Below are 20,888 nucleotides of genomic sequence, written 5' to 3'. Positions count from 1 at the left end.
TGAAATATCTTTCTGCATCCCTTTACTTAAGTCTGTGTATGTCTTGTGGTTTGAAGTGAGTCTCTTGTAGGTGGCCTATATACAGGTCTTGTTTTTTTATCCATTCAGTGACTATGTCTTTTCCTTGGTGCATTCGGACCATTTACATTTATGGTGATTATTGATTAGTATGTACTTATTGACATTGCAGGGTTTAGATTCGTGGTAACCAAAGGTTCAAGGGTAATTCCCTTAATATCTAACAGTCTAATTTAACTCAGTATGCTATTATAAGGACAACCTGAAGATTCTTTTTTGTCCTTCTTTTTCTTCTTCTTCCATTCTTTATATATTAGGTATCATATTCTGTACTCTTTGTCTATCCCTTGATTGACATTGGGGAGAGTTGATTTGATTTTGCATTTGCTTAGTAATTAGCTGTTCTACTTTCTTTACTGTGGTTTTATTACCACTGGTGGCAGCTATTAAACCTTAGGAACACTTCCGTCTATAGCAGTCCCTACAAAATACACTATAGAGATGGTTTGTGGGAGGTAAATTCTCTCAGCTTTTGCTTATCTGGAAACTGTTTAATCCCTCCTTCAAATTTAAATGATTATCTTGCCAGATAAAGTATTCTTGGTTCAAGGGCCTTGTGCTTCATTGCATTAAATATATCATGCCACTCCCTTCTGGTCTGTAAGGTTTCTGCTGAGAAGTCTGATGATAGCCTGATGGGCTTTCCTTTGTATGTGATCTTGTTTCTATCTCTGGCTGCTTTTAGTAGTCTGTCCTTATCCTTGATCTTTGCCAATTTTATTACTATATGTCTTGGTGTTGTCTTCCTTGGGTCCCTTTTGTTGGGAGATCTGTGCATCTTCATGGCCTGAGAGACTATCTCTTTCCCCAGACTGGGGAAGTTTTCAGCATTTACCTCTTCAAAGACACTTTCTATCCCTTTCTCTCTCTTCTTCTTCTTCTTCTGGTACCCCTATAATGTGAATATTGTTCCATTTGGATTGGTCCAACAGTTCTCTCAATATTCTTTCATTCTTAGAGATCCTTTTTTCTCTGTGCCTCAGCTTCTTTGTATTACTCTTCCCTTATTGCTATTGCATTTACCCTCTCTTCTCCTACATCTAATATGCTTCTAAATCCCTCCATTTTATGTTTAATTTCAGATATGTAATTTCTTAATGATTGAGTCTCTGTCCTAAATTTGGCCCTGAGTTCTTGAATATTTTTCTGTACCTCCATGAGCATGTTTATTTTTATTTTGAACTCTCTTTCAGGAAGATTGGTGACTTCAGTTTCATGTGGTCCTTTCTAGTGTTTCTGAGATTTTTATTTGAACAAGGTTCCTTTGATGTTTCATTTTTGTACTTGGCGCCCTCTAGTGTCCAGAAGCTTTAGTCTCTGGTGCTGCTCAGCCCCTGGAGTTATGTTGGGGGTTGCAGAGGAGCAATGCTGGTGCCTGGGGGGTGGAAAGAGCTGTTGCCTGCCTCCCAGCTGCAGTGCCTGTCTCCACTTTCAGAACCAGTGGGCTGAGCACACCGGTGTAAGACTCTGCGTTTTGCATCTGTAGCTGCGGTAGGCAGGGCCTCTCTCTGGCTGGCCTGACACCAGGGCAGAGACTGCAGGTTTGTGTGCTGGTGCCAGCAGGCCAGGAGGAAGGTGCATCAGGCTGCGTATCACAGTGGAGGGCCTTGGAGCTGAGCAACTAGCCAGAGGGATGGAGTGCCTGAAGCTTCCTAAGGTTCCCAACCTATTGGGCACAGCGCACCCAGACAACCCTGTCAACCTATCCCTTCCCCCAAACAGCAAGCTCCGTGCAGACCCCACCCCTTCTACAACCCTCTTGCTGCTAAGAAGCCTCTCAGACCGCCCGCCCTTCCTTTGTACCAGGTTGGCCAGCTGTGGATCCCTTTCCTTGACAAACTGCTGGATCTCAGTCTCTCCAAGTATTCCACCTGTCTTAGCTCCCCAACCCCACCAATCTCCAGAGCACTATCCAATGTAGGTCTGTGCTCCCAAAGCAGGTCTCTACGACTGGGGTTCAGCAGTCTTTGGCTTCCACTCACTCCCTGCTCCATTTCTCTTCCTCCCACCAGTAAGCTGGGAGGGTGGAGGGGAAAGGGCTTGGGTCCCACCAGGTCACTGCTTTGGTATGTTACCCTGTTTCATGAGATCTGCTCTGTTCTCCAAGTGTATGAGGTCTGGTGCAGCCTCTTTCCTGTTGCTCTTTTACAATTAGTTGTATTAACTATATTTTCATATTATATGTGGTTTTGGGAGGAGTTCTCTGTCTCACCTCTCATGCCTCCATCTTGAATATCCAGGCTGTGGTATTTTGTTATAGCATCCCAAACAGACTAAGATACCAGCATGACCTATACACACAGCTTCTTCTTGCTTTGAGATTTCTTTCATCTATTCCAAGGAGTTTTCTCAATTTCTACTGTATTCAGTTGCTTGCTTAGCATGTGATAAGCAGTCTCTCTAAATCTATCTCAATAACAAAACATAGCACAGCTTTGCCAAAATATGGTTATCATATATACATAGGCAAAGAAATTGCTATACCTTATCCAATAATGATTTTAAGATGTACATCATGAGACATATCCAGATTTCAGATTCTTGAAATATGGAAAAATGCATGTCTCAAATAGGTGAAATATGGTAGCTCCACATCATACATCATAGTCTGAAAGACTGCTTATTACCTTAAAAGCAACTAAAGAAAAAGATGATCTATAAAAAAATGATAATAGACAGTTTAATGACAAGAATAGAGCCCAAGGACAGTAGAATATGAGCTTCAAAGATCTGGGAGAAAAATAACAGTCAAAAGTCAAACCATCACCTATGAATGAAAGTAAAATAAATATATTATCAGACAAACAAAAATTTGGACAACTTCCTACCACCAGAGTCATATTAAAGGAACTTTTTCTAATATAAATCTTTTGGAAGGAGTGATAAATCCAAACAAGCACTGGCTGAAAACAACAGCATTTAAAATATCTAATTTTGGAGTGAAGAGATAGAAATAATAAGAACTAGGTGACAAATACATGTAAAATGAGAGGGGGATGCTGGACTAAATGATTCTCAGTTCCTTATTTGAGAAGAGTGTAGGGATATGCATTAACTCAAAAAGCCAAGTGTGTGTGTGTATTTTAAAATGTTAAGAGTGACCATTAAAGTAAAAAAGAATAGAGAGAGAGAAGATAAAAGATGGTGGCATGAGAAGAGAGACAGAGGCTTCCTCCTAAAACAGCATACAATTCGAAAATATACTTGCTGCAACTAATCCTAAGAGAGCAACAGGAAAGAGGACTGCACCAGACTGCATACACCTGGAGAAAAGAGAAGACCTCATGGAATAGGGTAACATACCAAAGCTGTGGTCAGGTGGGATCCAAGCCCTTCCTCCACCTCAGCTCACCGGTGGGAGCAAGAGAAATGGATGGGGAGGGAGTGGAAGGCCTGAGACTGCTGAATACCTAGCTCCAGAGATCTGCTCTGGGAGTACAAACGTACATGCCATGGTGCTTTCATAATACTTGCGTGATTATGGGATTGGAAAGCTAATACAGGCAGAATTCCTGGAGAGACTGAGATTCCAGCCACGTGTGGAAAGCAGTGATCCATATTTGGCTGCTCTGGGAAAAAGCTTGTATCTGTGTGCTCAGCCCACTGGTTCAGGCAGTGGAGACAGGCACAGCAGCCGGGAAGCGGCGAACAGCTATTTTCTCTCCCAAGGCACCAATCCCGCTCCCCTGCGACCCCCGACATTGCTTCAGGGGCTGAGCAGCTCCAGAGTAGAGCTTCTGGACACTAGAGGGCGCCATATACAACATGAAACGCCAAAGGAACCTGATTCAGAGTAAAATTAATATAACTCCAGAGAAAGATTTAAATGACACGGACCTTATGAATCTTCCTGAAAGGGAGTTCAAAATAAAAATCATCAACATGCTAATGGAGGTACAGAAAGATATCCAAGAACTCAGGAATGAATTCAGGTCAGAGATCCAACCGTTGAAGAGCACGATGGAGGGTAATAAAAGCGGGTTGGATGCGGTGGAGGAGATGATAAATGAAATAGAATCTAGAGAAGAGGAATACAAAGAAGCTGAGGCACAGAGAGATAAAAAGATCTCTAAGAATGAAAGAATATTGAGAGAACTGTGTGACCAATCCAAACGGAACAATATTCGCATTATAGGGATACCAGAAGAAGAAGGGGGAGAGAGAAAGGGATAGAAAGTGTCTTTGAGGAGATAATTGCTGAAACTTCCCCAGTCTGGGGAAGGAGATAGTCTCTCAGGCCATGAAGATGCACAGATCTCCCAACACAAGGGACCCAAGGAAGACAACACCAAGACACATAGTAATTAAAATGGGAAAGATCAAGGATAAGGACAGACTATTAAAAGCAGCCAGAGAGAGAAATTAGATCACACAAAAAGGAGATCCCATCAGGCTATCACCAGACTTCTCAGCAGAAACCTTACAGGCCATAAGGGAGTGGCATGATGCATTTAATGCAATGAAGCAGAAGGGCCTGGTAACAAGATTAGTTTATCCAGGAAGATTATCATTTAAATTTGAAGGAGGGATTAAACAATTTCCAGATAAGCAAAAGCTGAGAGAATTTACCTGCCACAAACCATCTCTACAGTCTATTTTGGAGGCACAGCTATAGATGGAAGTGTTCCTAGGGTTGAATAGCTGTCAACAGAGGTAATAAAACCACAGTAAAGAAAGTAGAACAGTTAATTACTAAGCAAATGCAAAATTAAATTAACTATCCCCAAAGTCAATCCAGGGATAGACAAAGAACACAGAATATGATACCTAATATATAAAGAATGGAGGAGGAAGAAAAAGGAGGAGAAACAGAAAAGAACCTTTAGATTGTGCTTGTAACAGCATACTAAGTGAGTTAAGTTAAACTCTTAGATAGTAAGGAAATTAACCTTGAACCTTTGGTAACCACAAATCTAAAGCCTGCAATGGCAATAAGTACATACCTATCGATAATCACCCTAAATGTAAATGGACTGAATGCACCAATCAAAAGACACAGAGTCACTGAATGGATAAAAAAAGACCCATCTATATGTCGCCTACAAGACACTAACTTTGACCCAAAAGACATATACAGACTAAAGTGAAGGGATGGAAAAAGGTATTTCATGCAACTAACAGAGAGAAAAAAGCAGGAGTTGTAGTACTTGCATCAGACAAAATAGACTTCAAAACACAGAAAGTAACAAGAGACAAAGGAGGGCATTACATAATGATAAAGGGGTGAATCCAACAAGAAGATATAACCATTCTAAATACCTATCTCCCAACACAGGAGCACCCACATATGTGAAACAAATACTAACTGAAATAAAAGGGGAAATAGAATGCAATGGATTCATTCTAGGAGACTTCAACACTCCACTCACTCTGAAGGACAGATCAACCAGCCAGAAGATAAGTAACGACACAGAGGCACTGAACAACACAACAGAACAGATGGACCTAATAGACATCTACACAACTCGACACCCAAAAGCAGCAGAATACACATTCTTCTCAAGTGCACATGGAACATTTTCAAGAATAGATCATATACTAGGCCACAAAAAAAGCCTCAATAAATTTATAAAGATTGAAATTGTACCAACCAGTTTCTCAGACCATAAAGGTATGAAACTAGAAACAAATTACGCAAAGGAAATGAAAAATCCCACAAACACATGGAGGCTTCACAACACGCTCCTAAATAACCAATGTATCAATGACCAAATAAAAACAGAGATCAAGCAATATATGGAGACAAATGACAACAATAATTCAACACTGCAAAATCTGTGGGACACGGTCAAGGCTGTGCTAAGAGGAAAGTATATTGCAATACAGGCCTGCCTCAAGAAAGAAGAACAATCCCATATAAGCAGTCTAAACTCACAATTAATGAAACTAGAAAAAGAACAACAAATGAGGACCAAAGTCAGTAGAAGGGACATAATAAAGATTAGAGCAGAAATAAATAAAATTGAGAAGAAAAAAACAATAGAAATAATCAATGAAAGCAAGAGCTGGTTCTTTGAGAAAACTAACAAAATAGATAAACCCCCAGCCATACTTATCAAGAAAAAAAAAGTCTACACACATAAACAGGATCAGAAATGAGAAAGGAAAAATCACTATGACCACAGCAGAAATACAAAGAATTATTAGAGAATACTATGAAGAATTATATGCTAACAAACTGGATAACCTAGAAGAAATGGACAACTTTCTAGATAAATACAACCTTCCAAGGCTGAACAAGGAAGAAACAGAAAATCTAAACAGACCAATTACCAGCAACAAAATTGAACTGGTAATCAAAAACCTACCTAAGAACAAAATTCCTGGACCAGATGACTTCACCGCTGAATTTAATCAAACATTTAGTGAAACCTCATACCCATTCTCCTTAAAGTTTTCCAAAGAGTAGAAGAGGAGGGAATACTTCCAAACTCATTCTATGAGGCTAGCATCACTCTAATATAAAAACCAGGCAAAGACACCACAAAAAAAGAAAATGACAGACCAATATCCTGATGAACATGGATGCAAAAATATTCAACAAAATATTACCAAACCGAATTAAAAAATACATCAAAAAGTTCATCCACCATGGTCAAGTAGGATTTATTTCAGGTATGCAAGGATGGTACAACATTCAAAAATCCATCAACATCATCCACCACATCAACAAAAAGGACAAAAACCACATGATCATTTAAATAGATGCTGACAAAGCATTTGACAAAATTCAACATCTATTCATGATAAAAACTCTCAACAATATGGGTATAGAGGGCAAGTGCCTCAACATAATACAGGCCATATATGACAAACCCACAGCCAACATTATACTTAACAGTGAGAAGCTGAAAGCTTTTTCTTAAAGATTGGTAACAAGACAAGGATGCCCACTCTCCCCACTTCTACTCAACATAGTACTGGAGGTCCTAGATACAGAAATCAGACAACACAAAGAAATAAAAGGCATCCAGATTGGCAAGGAAGAAGTTAAACTGTCCTTGTTTGCAGATAACATGATATTGTACATAAAAAACCCTAAAGAGTCCACTCAAAAACTACTAGATCTAATATCTGAATTCAGCAACGTTGCAGGATACAAAATTAATTCACAGAAATCTGTGGCATTCCTATACACTAACAATGAACTAGGAGAGAGAGAAATCAGGAAAACAATTCCATTCACAATTGCATCAAAAAGAATAAAATACCTAGGAATAAACCTAACCAAGGAAGTGAAAGACCTATACCTTGAAATCTACAAGACACTCATGAGAGAAATTAAAGAAGATAGCAATAAATGGAAACACATCCCGTGCTCATGCATAGGAAGAATTAATATTGTCAAAATGGCCATCCTGCCTAAAGCAATCTATAGAATCAATGCAATTCCTATCAAAATACCAACAGCATTCTTCAACAAACTAGAGAAAATTGTCCTAAAATTCATACAGATCCACAAAAGAGCCCAAATAGCCAAAGCAATCCTGAGAAGGAAGAATAAAGCAGGGGGAATTATGCTCCCCAACTTCAAGCTCTACTGCAAAGCCACAGTAATCAAGACAATTTGGTACTGGCACAAGAACAGACCCATAGACCAATGGAACAGACTAGAGAGCCCTGATATAAACCCAACCATATATGGTCAATTAATATATGATAAAGGAGCCATAGACATACAACGGGGAAATGAAAGCCTCTTCAACAGCTGGTGTTGGCAAAACTGGACAGCTACATGCAAGAGAATGAAACTGGATTATTCTTTAACCCCATATTCAAAAGTAAACTCGAAATGGATTAAAGACTTGAATGTAAGTCATGAAACCATAAAACTCTTAGAAGGCAACATAGGCAAAAATCTCCTGAATATAAGTATGAGCAACTTCTTCCTGAACCCATCTCCTCGAGAAAGGAATACAAAACCAAAAATGAACTCATGGGACTACATCAAACTAAAATGGTTTTGTATGGCAAAAGACATCATCAACAAAACAAAAAGGCATCCTACAGTATGGGAAAATATATTTGTAAATGATATATCTGACAAGGGGTTAACATCCAAAATATATAAAGAACTTACACACCTCAACATCCAAAAAGCAAATAACCTGATTAACAAATGGGCAGAGGGTGTGAAGAGACAGTTCTCCAAAGAAGAAATACAGATGGCCAACAGGCACATGAAAAGATGCTCCACATCGCTAATCATCAGAGAAATGCAAATTAAAACCACAATGAGATATCACCTCACACCAGTTAGGATGGCCCCATCCAAAAGACAAACAACAGCAAATATTGGCGAGGATGTCAAGAAAGGGGAACCCTCCTACACTGCTGGTGGGAATGTAAGCTAGTTCAACCATTGTGGAAAGCAATGTGGAGGTTCCTCAAAAAACTAAAAATAGAAATACCATTTGACCCGGGAATCCCACTCCTTGGAATATACCCAAAGAATACAACTTCTCAGATTCAAAAAGACATATGCACCCGTATGTTTATCACAGCACTTTTTACAATAGCCAAGATAAGGAAGGAACCTAAAAGTCCATCTGTAGATGAATGGATAAAGAAGATGTAGTACATATATACAATTGAATACTATTCAGCCAGAAGAAACAAACAAATCCTACCATTTGCAACAACATGGATGGAGCTGGAGGACATTATGCTCAGAGAAATAAGCCAGGCAGAGAAAGACAAATGCCAAATAATGTCCCTCATTTGTGAAGTATAACAATTAAGCAAAACTGAAAGAACAAAATGGCAGCAGACTCAGAGACTCCAAGAATGAACTAGTGGTTACGAAAGGGGAGGGGTGTCGGAGGGCCTGTGGGGAGGGAGGGAGAAGGGGATTGAGGAGTACTATGTTTAGTACTCATGGTGTGGGGGGTCACAGGGAAAACAATGTAGCACAGAGAAGGCAAGCAGTGACTCTGTGGCATCTTACTACACTGATGGACAGTGACTGCATTGGGGTATGGGTGGGGACTTGATAATATCGGTAAATGTAGTAACCACATTGTTTTTTCATGTGAAACCTTCATAATAATGTATATCAATCATAACTTAATAAAAAATTTAAAAAAATAAAAGAATAGAAAAAACTCCATCAACCCAAAGTAAGGCACAAGAAAGAAAAAATCATAGGAAAAGCATGAAATAACATCAAACTGATAAATCTAAATATATCAGTAGTCACAATTAGTTTAACAGAAAAAAGTGTCAGGTTAGAAGACAGATTCTCAGATTGTAAGTAAAAAAAAGGAACTATGTATTCTTTATACAAAAAAGGTTTAAAGTTAAAGAATACTTAATATGACTCACTGAGAAGAACTCAGCATCACTTCTGTTGATTTCCTGCCAAAAGTATATAACCTAAATCTAATCATGAGGAAATGTCATTAGACAAGCCTAAATTGAGAAACATTCTACAAAATAATAAACCAATATTCTTCAATCATGAAATATGAAGAAAGATTCAGGCACTCTTTCTGATTAAAGAAGACTAGGGAGACATAACAAGTGAATGCAATGCATGATTTTAGATTTTCTTTTGCTATAAAGGACATTATTGAGACAATCGGGAAAATCTGAATAGAATCTATAGATTAGATAATAGCAATATCAATGTTAGTTTCCTGATTTTGATCATTGTAATGTAGTTATATAAGAGAAGTCCTTGTTTTAGGAAATACACACTGAAGTATATAGAGATAAAGGGGAATCGTGTCTGCAACTTACTCTTAAATGTTTCAGAAAAAAATAGAGAAATGTGTGTCTCAAGCTGATGAAATATGGTAGCTCCACATCCATGTACACCATAGTCAATCCGCAGTACTTCAAAATGAAACCTTATAATCTTTCAAAGCCTAAAACTGGTTCTTTGAAACTATTAGTAAAATAAATAAATCTCAGGCAATATTGATCAAGAAAAAAATAAGAGTATAAACAAACATTATTAGAAGTGACAAGGGGGACATGATTACAGATCTAGCAGCCAGGAAAAAAAGTGAATTTGGATGAAAGGAAATTATAACATATCAAAACAATTGTCCACTATTATTAATGAGTCAACAGTTTAAAACTACACAAATTATTTTACAAATACGTTCTACCAAGTATTCATAGAACAGATCAACTTTATCTCATATAAACTGTGATTTATACCAAATAGGAAACCAGAATAGGACATCATATAATATTGAAATAGAAAGTACTCTCCAGCTTAAATTTTATGGGGCTAGTATGACTTTAATACCAGAAAAAAACAATAAGAATAATTTACAGGCCAATCTTACTTACTAACATAGATATAAATATTGTGAATAAAATATTAGCAAACAAAATCCAGGAATGTATATGAAATAGAGCTCAGAAGATAATGACCAAAAATGCTAGAATGACTTATCATTACAAAACCTTATAATTGGCAAAATTAATAGATGAAAGAAGAATCCATACGGTCAATAGAGAAGTTGTAGAAAAATTATTTAATAAAATCAAATAACCATTCATAATATAAACTCTACTAAACTAAAAATAGAGGATAATTTTTCCAGACTAATAAATGGCATCCAATAGTTAATGCTTTGAACTAGTGATGTATTTCCCTTAAAATCAGGAATAAGGCAAAGATGCCCAATCTGCTTCTTTATTCAACTTTGCACTGGGGGTTTAGTCAAACTAGAAATTCAGTCTAGCTCAATCAAATAAGAAGAAACACAATATGTAATGATTAGGAAAAAACTATCAGTGCTTGCAAAAAATTATAATTGTCTAAATAGAAAATTAAAGAAAACCTATATATATTATTAGAATTATTATATCAGAGAAAGGTTGTTAGATACAAGTAAGACCAATGAACAAAAATCAACTGTGATTCTATACACTTGTAACAGTGTATAGTTGTAACATCAGAGAGTAAGTTTTCGGATAAGAGATTTTTCTAACAAAATTTACAATAGCAAAAAAAATGCGTAAGATACCTGGTAAGAAATCTAACGAAAAACAAGTTATCCATGGAGAAAGCATAAAAATCATTAAATAAGACATATGTGAATTGAAATATGCTGTATTCACATTATGCCATTCATATTAACATGCCATGTTCACATTATGGTATTGAATGTTAAGTACCATAAAAATGCCAATTGTCTTCAAATTCAAAGATATTCCAAACAAACCAGTAGGGTTATTCATGAAATTTGACATGCTATTTCTAGAATGCATGTAGCAAAAGAAAAGATGAAGATTAATATTACTTTTTAAAGTAAGGAAGGAAGGCTGGGAAAGGAATAAAGGGAAAAGAAAGTTACACTGGAGACCTTGTCCTGCTAGTTTTTAGGACATAATAAGAGAGCTACAGTTATTCAGACAGCATTATACCAGAAGGTGGATAAAGATCAATAAAATGGGCCGAAGAGGCCAGGCACCCACCCATGCATAAGTGGGTGTTTAATTTGCTAGAGGGAGATACTACCAAGGGATGAAGGAAGAAGAGAGAAAGAATTCACTTTCAATAAACAGTGGGACCGCTGGTAAACCACACGAGGGAAAAACAAACAAACAAAATTGGGTTTCAATTTCAGACCACAAGCAGAAATCAATGTCTAATAGATGAGACAGCTGCATGTGAAGAACAACTTTAAAACTTTTGGTAGACAATACAGAAAAATACCTTTATATCCTCATCCTATAAGAGAGGATTTTTCAAACAAAAAACAGGAAAATAAAATTATTGATGATTTTTAATTCTGTTCCTCAAAAGACAGCAAATACATAAGAAATACTACAGATAAAAAGGGTGAAAAAAGCCTGTTATTACAATAGGCAAAGGATAATACTATTCATGGAAGAGGCAATCTCAATATCAAAAAAAAAAAGATAAAAGGCATTCAACCTCAGTGGAAATTATAATTAAAATTTCAATGCAATACAATCTTACAATTATAGTATTAGCAAAAATTTAAAGGTCTGATGATACCAAGTGGCAACAAAGATGTGGAGTTAAAGGAACTCTCAGGTAATACTGACAGAAATGTAATGGTACATTCCCCCTGTGGAAAGCTTATGGGCAGCTGATAAGGTGCAATGATGTGCACAATGCTGGTACTCTGCAATGCTCCTCACAAGTATTCACCACTCGGCATCGTTTTTTCAAATAAAGGTTGCAACCAACTTTTCACTGATCAAGGAATCGATTAAATAGGTTGAAACAAACCTTTTTCTTTTGAGACCAGTATTTTTTAATAAGACACAACAGAACAGAATAGGACATCCCAGAATGGATTGCAATAAGGGTAGGTACAGTTAAATGAAATGTTTTGTTTCCATCATTTATAGTGTGCCCTTACAAATATGTATTTAATACTGGGTTTTAATGTAAATTTATTATCATAGATAATGGCTAAAAATGTGTGAAAGCCACTGTCCTAGAGTTGTTACACATATGCTCAAAAAGACATGTACAAAAAGACACTTAATAATAAAAAAAAATTGGAAATAACATTACTGTCCATAAATAGAAGAATGAATATTTAATTACAATCATTCAATGGAATATATATAATAGTGAAAGTTTTTGAACCAGAGCTACAGGTATCAACATAGATAAATCTCAAAGCATAATGTTAATAAGGTCACCTTACAGAAGATATGTACAGTTTGATGATACCACTTACAGAACATCTGAAAGTGTGCAAAACTAAAGCTTCACATTGTTTAGGGATACACACATATACAGGAAAAGGACACAGACATGCATGGGAATAAACACCAAATTCAGAATTGTGGTTACCTCTACAGAAGAGGAAGAGAATGTGGTGGGGGAGGCTTACACAGTATGCCTCAACTATACTTGAAAGGCTTTTATTTATAAAGTGGATTGTTGGATATACAAATGTTGGTAATATTATTTCCTACTTTGGGGGCCTGCCTGAAATGTTTCATAATTTTTCAAAGGAAAAAATATATTTTTATATGTTTTTCAAAGAAAAACACGTATATATCATGTAAACCAGAAAGACACTTGGATTGAAATTTATAAAATTTCTAAGAAAAAAACCCAATAACTTTTCTACATCAAAAACATCAGACAGTAACTTTTCGGATAAGATGGAAGTGGGGGCACAGTTGTTTGTTTCATCTCCTGTCCAACATTCAATGAATAAAGAAAAAAAATACACACAATGAGTAAATCCATGGAAATGATAAAAACAAAAGGGTTATCATTAACAGCTCAACGAATTTCAAAATGCTGGAAAGAAGATGGGATCTTATAGGTGAGAACCCTGAATGGAGAAAACTGTAGCTCGTCTCTCAAGCGAGAGGTACCACACTGCGATTCTTGCTGACAGAATGCCGTCCTACTCTGCGCTCAGTCAGTGCATCCAAGAAGCAGGTGAGGACGGTGGCGGACTGTAGCTTCTCAAGCAGATGTGCGGTTAAAGGTCCATCTGTTCAGTCATTCCCCGAACAGTAACAAACTGCCGCAGCGGCCTCCCACCCCAGCCGTGCACACACACAGCCATGTGCAGAGACCCTCAGCTGAGGCCTCCGCATCTGTTCCCTAAACAACATGGAGTGTCTGTCAAGAAAGGATGGAGGGCGTGGGTGTTTGACCTACGGAGAGGGTAATAACTGCTACAGAAGAGCCACAGGGGAAAAGGGAAGCCAGTTTCACCTGGCACAAAAGACGCTGAAGTCCTTCTATCCCCAAAAGTAGTCTTTCTCTTACTTTAGCAACTACAGCGTGAGCCCGCCTTTCCCCTTCCACTCTCTCTAAAGTCTGCCAGCACGTGGGATTCAACGACTTACACAAATCCAGTGATCATTCTAGGGAAATATCTCACAGTTACAAAGACCTAAGCAGCTACACAGGAGGCCCAGCCACTGCTTAACATGGTCCTTCATTTAAGGATTACCAGCCATTGAGGAAAATCTAAACCATGAAATTAAAAAAAAAAAGCAAAAAGAGTAAGTGTTATAACTGACCCTGGAGAAAAGAAGAGAGAATGAAAAAAATGAGTCCTCAGATTCAAGTCTCTTTTGGGAAAAGGATGCTTTGAAAAAGAAACAGACAAGAGTTGGAGATAAAGTTTCTTGTTTAGCCTTACATATATACTCATGATTTCTTATAAATTAATATGCATGATTCTAATGTATCATGATATAATATACATAATACTTACTAAATCTTTTAACTTTCAGAAATTAATAGAACTTCCTTTTCCATAAAATGTTTACTGCTACCTAAGCTATAAGAGTAATTATTACACATAATATTCAATGAGAAATTCAGTGAGCAATTTCCTGGATATGTATTATGCACTTTCTAAATGAAAGACAGAACCTAGACAGGAATACGCTAGGGCCCATAGATTTCTGTACCCCACTCCACCAGAGCTTTTTGGATTTGTACCATATTCAATGTCCTGAGGACAGGTTATAGCCGACCTGAGCAGTTCCTAGAGACTCAGCAATCTAACACATCAACTCAATCTGGATGTCTTTTAAAATAAACAAGCCATTTCCAATATTTAAATCCAATCTTGGTAGGATCTGACAGAATTTAAAGGTTCTGTAATAAATCCATGTTTTGGAGAAGGTTCTGAAACTGTCCCAATCTCCTAGAAAATATGAGCATTACCTGGCTCAGATTTTTTGGGAAAACTTCAAAATGAAACCAATCTGTACAATGAGGTCTAGAGATAAAATATCATCTGTCCCCCAGCCTTCTCAAGTGTACCACTTAAGTACACTTAATTATTTTCTAAGAAACTCAATGTCTTGAAAATTTAAGAGTTAGATTGTGTCTTTAAAAGTGCTCAAATGATATCCAGAGAGAATCGAGGTAGTTTTTTTATTACATGTAAACAAAGGAAAGTTGTTAAAATAACAAACAATGTTTTTATAAATCATTAGAAGTGTTCTTGACCTTTACAATATTGTACACCTGAAAGCCATATTTCTAGTGCTTTTCACATATGCACAGTACAAAATACCTGAGTATTAAGCTGTTATTTAGTTGCTGAACTTAAGTAAAATTATAAAGCTAATGAAGTTTATCTTCAGAGTTCCAGAGTCGCCTTTCTATAGTTTTGCCCCACAATAGTAACTCTTTCCCTCCTTCTCACAGGCCAGTTCTCTACCATCTTTATGTCTTTTTTCAGCATCAACAAGCCAAAAGGACCCTAGAGGTAATCTAGCCCAAAGCTCTCAATTTAGAGGAAAGTAAACTGAGGTTTACGGAGTTAAGGTGATTGCCCAAGGTCACATAGCTAATGAGAGAAGAAAGGGAGACCAGAACTAGGCCTCTGTTGCCCTAGGCAATGCTCCTTCCACTATAGGAAACTGTCTCTTTAACAGCTGCAAAGGATGTGATATTCATGAGTGTCCTCACAGTCCTCAACCTCTTCTGTCTGTCCTTTTTCCCTCTTAGTGCAACAATTCAGCAACTTCCAGTCACCAATAACTTTCTTTCTTATTAATTCTATACCCATGACAAAACAGGAAATGATTCAATATTCATTTACATTGCTGACTCATTTACTGAGAACACTTCTATTCTGTTTTGAATTTCATATTTACCTTTTAAAACATTAACATTTTCCAAACAAAATATTACAAAGTTTAATAATCATATCCATAATTTAAATTCAGAAAAAACTAATTGACCTTAGATTCTTACTTTTCATAAAGCAATATCATTACATTAATGTCATTTTCTTAAAAGTAAGGACAGAAATCACATATCAATTCCATTTTAATACTCACCACAACAGTGATTTGATTGTGTCGCAGATTAAGTTCAGTCAGGGAATCCAGCCCATTTAGATTATCAACGTGACTTAAAAGGTTCCTGGCAAGATTTAAAACTCTCAAATCACACAAATGATTGACATTTTCAATCTTGGTAATCTGTTGAAAAATGAGGAATGGATGATGAGCAGGCATAAATCTCAGATATATGTTATAAAAATACCTAAAACTAAAACATATAGTCATCGGACTCAGTGACAAGTTTACAAGAAGACATGTAAAAATCTATTTCCAATTTCCTTCTGCTGTAGATAATATGAAGTCATTTAACTTGTGAAAATTAACTGAAGGAAGATATTTTATAATTTGACCATGGTAAATATTTGAAGTAATTTTTATCAAATAATCAACAAGTCCATCATTTGGAACACCTCCAAGTGTCCAACACAGTGCCACGTCCCATAAAGGTAACAAGAAAAACACATACTACCTGGCAACTAGAAACTTAGTGTGAACCCAAGGCATAAGCTCACAATGATCTGCCCAAGCCAGACCATCCTCTGAGCGTAAAGGCAAGGAAAAGGAGTATACCAAGTTCCCCTTGTTCATTCCATTTACACTGCAGGATCCTGAAAGCCATCAAGAGTCTTCAAAAAACACAAGGAACTAGGACAGCCAGTGGAGAGTGAGGACAGATGTAATGTATTAGTTTAAGTGCTTCAGAGAGGAGACAGATAATGTTTAGGGTGCAACATGATGGACACTAAGTGTTTAGAATAAGAGGACCTGGAGCATGGACTCGGCACATACACACCAGCACTGGAACTGGAGCAGAGGAGTTTGAATTGCACAGTAAGGTAACGGTAAGTAAAAGCTATCCCACGAGGTGATGAGAGCTCAACATCATCATAACACAGCAAGCATAGTACAAAGGGATGAGCTGCTGCATGACACAGAGTAGGGGTCCCTGTGGGGACCTTTCAATGTAACGTACTTAAACATCAATGAATCATACAAATAACACTTTTCTTCTCAACACTGAAAAAAAGTAAGTTGCACAATCACTAGAGATTAACTTTCTCATCTGTATTGCCTTCATGATATTTTTTTATTAAGGTATTACTGATATACACTCTTATGAAGGTTTCACATGAAAAAACAATGTGGTCACTATATTTACCCATATTATCAAGTCCCCACCCATACCCCAATGCAGTCACTGTCCATCAGTGTAGTAAGATGCCACAGAGTCACTGCTTGCCTTCTCTGTGCTACATTGTTTTCCCTGTGACCCCCCCACACCATGAGTACTAAACATAGTACCCCTCAGTCCCCTTCTCCCTCCCTCCCCACCGGCCCTCCCACACCCCTCCCCTTTGGTAACCACCAGTCCCTTCTTGGAGTTGAGTTTGCTGCTATTTTGTTCCTTCAGTTTCGCTTCATTGTTATACTCCACAAATGAGGGAAATCATTTGGCACTTGTCTTTCTCCAACTGGATTATTTCATGGAGCATAATACCCTCCATCTCCATCCATCTTGTTGCAAATGGTAGGATTTGTTTCTTATGGCTGAATAGTATTCCATTGTGTATATGTACCACCTCTTCTTTATCCATTCATCTACTGATGGACACTTACGTTGCTTGCGTACCTTGGCTATTGTAAATAGTGCTGTGATAAGCATAGGGGTGCATATGTCTTTTTGAATCTGAGAAGTTGTATTCATTGGGTAAATGCCAAGGAATGTGATTCCCGGGTTAAATGGTATTTCTATTTTTAGTTTTTTGAGGAACCTCCATATTGTTTTCCACAATGGTTGAACTAGCTTACATTCCCACCAGCAGTGTAGGAGGGTTCCCCTTTCTCCGCATCCTCTCCAGCATTTGCTGTTCTTAGTCTTTTCGATGCTGGCCATCCTTACTGGTGTGAGGTGATATCTCTTTGTGGTTTTAATTTGCATTTCCCTGATGATTAGTGATGTGGAGCATCTTTTCATGTGCCTGTTGACCACCTGAATTACTTCTTTGGAGAATTGTCTCTTCATATCCTCTGCCCATTTGTTAATTGGGTTATTTGCTTTTTGGGTGTTGAGGCATGTGAGTTCTTTATATATTTTGGATTTTATCCCCTTGTCAGATATGTCATTTACAAATATATTCTCCCATACTGTAGGATGCCTTTTTATACTGCTGATGGTGTCCTTTGCCGTACAGAAACATAGTCCCATGTGTTCATTTTTGCTTTTGTTTCCCTTGCTCGAGGAGATGCATTCAGGAAGAAGTTGCTCATACTTATATTCAGGAGATTTTTGCCTATGTTGTCTTCTAAGAATTTTACAGTTTCATGACTTACATTCAGCTCGTAGATCTACTTCAAGTTTAGTTTTGTGTATGGGGTTAAGGAATAATCCAGTTTCATTCTCTCGCATGTAGCTGTCCAGTTTTGCCAACACCAGCTGTTGAAGAGGCTGTCGTTTCCCCATTGTATGTCCATGGCTCCTTTATCATATATTAATTGACCATATATGCTTGGGTTTATATCAGGGCTCTCTAGTCTGTTCCATTAGTCTATGGGTCTGTTCTTGTGCCAGTACCAAATTGTCTTGATTACTGTGGCTTTCTAGTAGAGCTTGAAGTTGGGAAGCATAATCCCCCCAGCCTTATTCTTCCTCCTCAGGATCTCTTTGGATATTCAGGGTCTTTTGTGGTTCCATATGAATTTTAGAACGACTTGCTCTCGTTCATTGAAGAATAGTGTTCGTATTTTAATAGGAATTGCATTGAATCTATAGATTGCTTTCGGCATGATGGCCATTTGACAATATTCATTCTTCCTATCCATGAGCATTGGATGTGTTTCCATTTATCGGTATATTCTTTAATTTCTCTCATGAGTGTCTTGTAGTTTTCAGGGTATAGGTCTTTCACTTCTTCAGTTAGGTTTACTTCTAGGTATTTTATTCTTTTTGATGCAACTGTGAATGGAATTGTTTTTCCTGATTTCTCTTTCGGCTAGCTCATTGTTAGCGTATAGGAATGCAACAGATTTCTGTGTATTAATTTTGTACCCTGCAACTTTGTGGAATTCAGATATTAGATCTAGTAGCTCTGGAGTGGATTCTTTAGGGTTTTTTTCTGTCCAATATCATGTCATTTGCAAACAGGGACAGTTTACCTTGTTCCTTAACAATCCAGATGCCTTTTATTTCTCTGTGTTGTCTGATTGCAGAGGCTAGGACCTCCAGTACTATGTTGAATACAAGTGGGGAGATTGGGCATCCTTGTCTTGTTTCAGGTATTAAAGGAAAACCTTTCAGCTTCTTGCTGTTAAGTATGATATTGGCTGTGGGTTTGTCATATATGGCCGGTATTATGTTGAGGTACTTGCCCTCTATACCCATTTTGTTGAGAGTTTTTATCATGAATGGATGTTGAATTTTGTCAAATGCTTTTTCAGCATCTATGGAGATGATCATGTGGTTTTTGTCCTTCTTTTTGTTGATGTGGTGGATGATGTTGATGGATTTTCGAATGTTGTACCATCCTTGCATCCCTGGAATAAATCCTACTTGACCATGATGGATGATCTTTTTGATGTATTTTTGAATTCGGTTTGCTAATATTTTGCTGAGTATTTTTGCATCCATGTTTATCAGGGATATTGGTCTGTAAGTTTCTTTTTTTGTGGTGTCTTTGCCTGGTTTTGGTATTAGAGTGATGCTGGCTTCATAGCATGAGTTTGGTAGTATTCCTTCTTCTACTCTTTGGAAAACTTTAAGGAGGATGTGTATTAGGTCTTTAATAAATGTTTTATAAAATTCAGGGGTGAAGACATCTGGTCCAGGAGTTTTGTTCTTGGGTAGCTTTTTGATTACCAATTCAATTTCGTTGCTGGTAATTGGTTTGTTCAGATTTTCTGTTTCTTTCTGGGTCAACCTTGGAAGGTTGTATTTATCTAGGAAGTTGTCCGTTTCTTCTAAGTTATCCAGTTTGTTCGCATATACTTTTTCATAGTATTCTCTAGTAATTCTTTGTATTTCTGTGGGGTCCATTGAGACTTTTCTTTTCTCATTTCTGGCTATGTATATGTGTGTAGACTTTTTTTTTTTTATAAGTTTGGCTGGGGGATTATCTATTTTGTTTATTTTCTTGAAGAACCAGCTCTTGCTTTCATTGATTCTATTGTTTTATTCTTCTCAATTTTATTTATTTCTGCTCTAATCTTTATTATGTCCCTCCTTCTGCTGACTTTGGGCTTCATTTGTTCTTCTTTTTCTAGTTTCATTAACTCTGAGTTTAGAGTGTTCATATGGGATTGTTCTTCTTTCCTGAGGTAGGCCTGTATTGCAACATACTTTCCTCTTTGTACAGTCTTAGCTGTGTCTCACAGATTTTGCGGTGTTGAATTATTGTTGTTATTTGTCTCCATATATTGCCTGATCTCTGTTTTTATTTAGTCATTGATCCACTGGTTATTTAGAAGCAGGTTGTGAAGCCTCCATGTGTCTGTGGGATTTTTCATTTTGTTTGCATAATTTATTTCAGGTTTCATATCTTTGTGGTCTGAGAAACTGGTTGGTACAGTTTCAATATTTTTGAATTTACTGAGGCTCTTTTTGTGGCCTAGTATATGATCTATTCTTGAAAATGTTCCATGTGCACTTGAGAAGAATGTGTATTCTGCTGCTTTTGGGTGTACAGTTGTGTAGATGTCTGTTAGGTCCATCTGTTCTATAGTGTTGTTCAGTGCCTGTGTCTTCTTACTTATTTAGTGTCTGGTTGATCTTTCATTCAGAGTGAGTGGAGCGTTGAAGTCTCCTATAATGAATTTGTTGCATTCTATTACCCCCTTTTAATTCTGTGAGTATTTGTTTTATTTGTAGGTGCTCCTGTGTTGGGCACACAGATATTTATAATGATTATTACTTCTTGTTGGATTGACCCCTTAATCATTATATAATCTTCTTCATTGTCTCTTGTGACTTTCTTTGTTTTCAAGTCTATTTTGTCTGACAAGTACTGCAACTCCTGCTTTTTTCTCCCTATTAGTTG

At 37.2% G+C, this 20,888-nt stretch overlaps 1 protein-coding gene across 11 annotated transcripts in view; it reads right to left on the bottom strand.

The window, feature by feature from the left end:
- The window catches only part of LRRC49 (leucine rich repeat containing 49), a 232,163-nt gene that overhangs the window by 172,287 nt on the left and 38,988 nt on the right, over positions 1-20,888 (bottom strand). For all 11 annotated transcript variants that reach the window (XR_008992662.1, XM_036907846.2, XM_057488936.1 and 8 more), the window contains one exon: positions 15,853-15,996. Coding sequence is in view for 10 of the 11 variants with exons in the window: in XM_036907846.2 (XP_036763741.2) it covers positions 15,853-15,996 (144 nt within the window). In the remaining variant the exon portion in view is untranslated. The remainder of the gene's footprint in view (positions 1-15,852; positions 15,997-20,888) is intronic.

This window comes from Manis pentadactyla, chromosome 11 (genome assembly GCF_030020395.1).
Source record: "Manis pentadactyla isolate mManPen7 chromosome 11, mManPen7.hap1, whole genome shotgun sequence".
NCBI lineage: Eukaryota > Metazoa > Chordata > Mammalia > Pholidota > Manidae > Manis > Manis pentadactyla.
Note: the sequence above shows the minus strand (reverse complement) of the source record. Positions and strands in the feature narration are given on the sequence as shown.